At 38.6% G+C, this 5,403-nt stretch overlaps 1 protein-coding gene across 1 annotated transcript; it reads right to left on the minus strand.

Moving 5' to 3' along the window:
* Window positions 1-545: 545 nt before the first annotated feature.
* On the minus strand, window positions 546-4,752 carry rpl14 (ribosomal protein L14). Its single transcript, XM_079521903.1, has 6 exons — window positions 4,697-4,752; window positions 3,886-3,987; window positions 3,249-3,343; window positions 2,899-2,998; window positions 929-982; window positions 546-648 (listed from the first exon to the last, which is right to left on the minus strand). The coding sequence occupies exons 1-6, from the start codon at window positions 4,697-4,699 to the stop codon at window positions 586-588; spliced, it is 417 nt and encodes a 138-aa protein (XP_079378029.1). The 5' UTR covers window positions 4,700-4,752; the 3' UTR covers window positions 546-585.
* Window positions 4,753-5,403: the final 651 nt, after the last annotated feature.

Here is a 5,403-nt window from a genome sequence, read left to right on the forward strand (position 1 = left end):
TTGCTCCAAACAGTTTCAGTTGGCTGAACTTTTCACAACAATTCACTGGTCTAAATAAGGCTTTAAGCATGCTTAATTCTTTTAACAAATAGGGTGATACTTTGTTAAAAAAAAATGTTTTAAAAATATAAAGCTCAATAGTCAGGTAGTAATTATTGATACAGCATTTGTTCAGTAACTCCTCAGATCTTTAAACAAAACATATTCAAGGGTTGCTAATAAACAGAAAATATATTTCAAGGGTTGCCAATTTCAGCCAACCAACCCATTTATCAACTTCAAATTTATAGTATCCCAGTTTAAAAATTGTCTGCAAATTTCTCTCATCTCTCCCAATTTGACTTATCCTGTTGGAATTGGAATACCAACCTAAAGCTGGAGAGATCCGTTACTGAACAAGTGAACATGAACAAACAGTCTGACTATAGCAATGATTACTATCAGTATTAGAGCCATTTAACACATTTATCATCAATAAATATAATTTACCCTACCTTTAACTAATCAGGTAAAATTACATTTGTAAAAGAGACAGGATAACAATGAACAAGTCAAGACTGTTTTATTTAGTTTCTCAGGATTAGATCACTTTTTTGCAGCGGCCTCCTTCTGCAGTTTCTTGACTTCAGTCCTGATGATCTTGTTCCTCTGCAGAATGAACACAGAAAGACATGCTTTAGATAAAATGAAATAAGAAACTGTGGAAGTTTTGTCTTTTAGCTGCACAATGGTAGATTTCAATATTAACCAGGATAAAAAAAAGAGAAAGAGAAAAAACTGCTTTTTCTACACTGGTTTATATTTAAGTGCAAAGGGTGAAAAAAGTATAAATATGGGTCAAGAATGAAAAAGGTTAAAAATGCAAAGGGTGTAAATTGGAGCAAGCAGCTGCTAGAAAGGGTTGCATTGGTGTTTATCTTAAACTTACCATCCTCTTTGCCTTCATTACTTTGAAGCGGTCGAAGTCGCTCATTTTGGCCCTCTGCAAAGACAAGTCAAAGTTACAGGTCAGAAGCCAAAACACAGACTTTTTTTTTTACTGAAAAATATTTTTTCAATAACACCCAGAATAGTTAACAGTAACAAAATACCCAACTATGGAAAACAGTATTTCAGGGGACAGTGGAGGAGTTCATCTATCGTCAGTTATCATTGCTCTGTTGGTTTTATGGAGCTTCGTTTGGTCTTCCCCTGAGCTGCTGATATAATTAGGATTGTACTTTGATATTTATACATTTCAATATGGATGCATATGTTGATTATATTCAATCTGTCTTTCACAGGTGAGCTCATCACTAATAGTTTTGTCTAGGGTCCATCTCCCCATTCCACTTTTATGCTGCTTGAGACATGGTGCTGAGCTTAAAACTTGTTCCATACCGGCAATCCTGCATGTTGCCATTTATGCGTTTTATAATGATCACCTGTTCTTTATGCACCAATATTGTGTCATGTTCTTTTCTAGCTCAAACAAAGTCAAATGAATTGTCTATTATACCAGGCAGAGAACAAGATTTTGGCCTAAATTCTCTTCAAAATTTTAATTAAAAAAAAAAAGCAGGCAAATGGCAAGACCAGTGTCTCTTTGAGCCATCCGAGATTCCCAGACGCCATAACACTGAAATTCAGATGTAGTGTGAGATACTAGAAGTAGTGAGACGAGAGGAAATAGGAAGACCAGAACTTAATCATATTGGCTTTGAAACAATGTAGTTATTACATATACAAGGAATAATGAGACCGTGATACATTGTGATTATACAATGTGAATGCAAAATCACAGCTTCAAGTTATTATTTTCATTAAACGGTTACCAGCAATTTACACGAATGAATCATGTTAAACGAGCATGAAAGCAGGTTGGGTGGAGAAAAGTATCAGGTGTGATGTGTGATAGGAAAGTATCAGCAAGAATGAAAGGTAAGATGTACAAGACCAGCTATGTTGTATGGTTTAGAGACAGTCGCACTGAGGAAAAGACAGGAAGCCGAGCTGGAGGTAGCAGAGATGAAAATGTTGAGGTTCTCTCTGGGAGTAACAAGGGTGGATAGGATCAGGAACGAGTACAGAGAGACAGCTCATTATGTCAGATGTTTTGGAGATAAAGCCAGAGGCCAGACTGAGATGGTTTGGACATGTACAGAAGAGGGACAGCGAGTATATCGGTAGAAGGATGTTGAGGTTGGAACTGCCAGGCAGGAGGCCTAGAGGGAGACCAAAGAAGATTTATGGATGTAGTGAAAGAGGACATGAAGTTAGTTGGTGTGAGAAAAGAGGCAGAGGACAGGGTGAGAGGGAGGCAGATGATTCACTGTGGCGGCGACCACTGAAGGGAAAAGAAAAAAGGAAAATAATCATGTAAATCGAACCTAGAATAGCAGTTGGTTGTTGTGATTAAACAGAAACGTTATGTTTTAATGTAGTTCCAATTTATATAAATATAACTCTTTGAAATGGATCACCTCTCCAGATACTGCATGCACGTGCAAGTTTAACGGCAACCTGCTTGTCCTCGTCTGTCCAATTTGGCAGTTATGCAAGAATCACACTTTTAAGTCCCACACTCCATCCCTTACAATTTTATGTTGCTGTTTAAAATGCTTTGGGTAATTTGTCCCTTTATATATTTGCACTGTGTATGCGTTTGTCTGTTTTTATTAATGCCCAAATCCAATTGGCCTTGAGGAATGAACAAATATGTATTGTAAAGAATAAGTTTCTGTGAAACAATAGAGTGAAAGCTGTTGTCCAGGTGTAAAATGTCATTAACATTAATTATTATGCGACTGTAGTGTGCATACCCATTACCCACCACTTTGTCAATGAACGAACAGAAAAGAAACCATGATGTCTAATGTGAGCATTACAGCAAGTTGTGGGGTCTTCTTTTGTCATTACCTTCTGTCTGGCCTCAATTTTCTTTGCCCAGCTGCTTTCAGCCCACTTCTCATTGACTTGTGCCTTCTCCCATGCTTTCCTCACAAATTTCTGACGGGCACTGTGTGGAAACAAGATATAAGCATGAATAAATAATGCCTGTTAAGTCACTCATAAACTACCTGTGGAACAATGATTTCCTGAAATCATAAAGTTGTACAATCAAACTAGTTGTTATTCCAGTAGTTGCATCATCATTTCCTTAAAATTGAAGTTAGATTTCAATGCTCAACCCAGCCATTAGGCAGCACCTTTTGTTATCCGTCATCTCTCTGATAGCTATTGCTGGTCATGTCAGTGCTGTCACTTACCTGTGTGGTACTTTGATCACGTAGTCAGTGAGCTGCATGCGCTTAAAGGCCATGGCTTGCCTTCTCACACCTGTGCAGGGTCCATCAACCAGAGCCTAAAAAGAGGAAATTAAGTTTTATATAAATGTTTGCAGTAAAGTGTTAACGTATCCATTTGTGATGCTAAGAGTGCAGAAATGGACCCAAATGGACCATGGAGGTAAAGGACCTCGCATTTTCGCATCACATGTCCCCGCGCTTCGGACCTTTGGTGTGTCGGATAAGCTTGCGCACCCCAAAAGCGTTTTGTCCCGACCGTCACCGGACCCTTTGGTGTGGTTTGGGCTTTAGACCAGGAAAGCATCCATGTCATTTTAGATTAATAGTTAAAAAGCTATTGAAAAATTATTTATTCGGATCCCCATTAGCTTCCACAAAGTGGTTTCGCTAGTCTTCCGGGGGTCAAAAATTGCAGATATGCTCATAGCATGTCACTTTGTGAAAATGTATGTAAATGTTAAATACACACACACACACTTTTAAAGTGAGCAACTTTAACTCAAATCTTTTGAGATGGGGGTCGGCCACAAAATACATACATCCTTTTTGGGGCACATGACACTCAAGTTTTTCCAGTGACGAAGGGCCATAATCTCACCCTGTTTTGGTCGATGACATCAACGATGGCCACCAGCTTGCCAGCATGTGATCCGAAGGAGATGTAGGCGACGCGGCCAACCTCGACGTAGCGTTTGAACACCTGGGGGACAACATACAGTGTTGGGTTTAGCAAAAATATAAATCTTGGAGCTTGGCAAGACAGACCCTGGCAACTACATGTTAAATACATTTCAAAGGTTTTCTTAAAGTGGGGTCTCCGGGGGGGGGGGGGGGGGGGGGGCGACATATATAATGCTGGGCGTCCCTGGGACAAAGATTTTCAGATGAGGGTCCGCATCCAAATATATATTTGGGAGTCCTTGGCGCAGAAAAGTTTGATAAAGACTGGCTTACAATAACAGACATCTAGCATGTCATAGCATCCGGTATATAAATACAAAAATGTAGCATATGCTAGCCTATGCTATCGAATAACGTTAGCATTTCGACGAATTGTGGGGACGGACCTGCAGCTCCCAGTCAAAGCAAGCAAACGTACATGTTTTATCCACCAAGTAGGCCTAATGTTAACATTTTTAATATAAAGACAAATAGAAACGTTAGAATGTCAAGAGTGGTGTGTCTGTCGGCCCTGGTGGACCACGTTGTAGAGCGAGCGACATCCGACATTTCTCCGCTATAGTTTTAGTTTATTATGTACATTTATACAACCTTCAAGAACCTCACAAATGTATGCAGCAATGTATAAGTAACAAATGAGCGTGTGCTTTTCGTAAACGAATGCCAATAGCGGGTAATAATGAAATAAATACAAATTTCTAAATGCTAACGCTCCATGAAGAACTCACCATGATGGCTGTCCGCGAGCAGAAAGGACGTGAAACTTCCGCCCAACACAATTACTATATCCGCCCAGCCAATGCGCAGGCGCAGTTGCACTGGATATGTGCATAATTTATTATTGTTATTTTTTGTATATGTCGATTTATTGAATACGACCTCAATGGAAACAATCCCCAGGACGTTTTTGTTATCCTTTTAGCTTTAATGTCTCGTTTACATTTGTGACTAATAAAGTATTCAACCAATCAAACATATGAATTTAATTTAATTTAATTTGTTTTTATTAATTCAATACGGTTGATGAACATAAGGTTCAAATTACTGTATTGCACTAAACGCCTGCACAATATTAGACATAGAAATTGTTTATAGGATTCATTGAACAGAAATAGTAATCGACGTTTTCATTTTAAAGCTACCACCACTACTACGCAACTGTGTGAGAATGTTGTAATCTACTGCCATCCTGTGTTCAAAATGTGGAACTGAATCTTGGTTTACTTTTGTGCAATAGATGGAGTATTTGATTGCAATATTTATTAACAGTTTGCAGAATTACAGTACAATTCAAGCACAACTCAATACAAAGACTGTTAACTGTGAGTGGACGACCCAATAAAGCATTACACTTGTTTACAAGAGGGTCCACCTTGTTCAATTCATCAAAACATTTAGAGACATACAAATATACACTTCTATAAAGCCAAAGAGC

The sequence above is a fragment of the Electrona antarctica genome (assembly GCF_951216825.1).
Source record: "Electrona antarctica genome assembly, chromosome: 15".
NCBI lineage: Eukaryota > Metazoa > Chordata > Actinopteri > Myctophiformes > Myctophidae > Electrona > Electrona antarctica.

Excerpts from the sequence above, each read along its gene's own strand:
- rpl14 (XM_079521903.1), bottom strand. Across the intron at positions 3,344-3,885 it reads ATGTCATCGACCAAAACAGG|GCTCTGGTTGATGGACCCTG; the intron begins GTGAGATTATGG and ends TCCTCTTTTTAG. Across the intron at positions 649-928 it reads TAATGAAGGCAAAGAGGATG|AGGAACAAGATCATCAGGAC; the intron begins GTAAGTTTAAGA and ends TTCATTCTGCAG.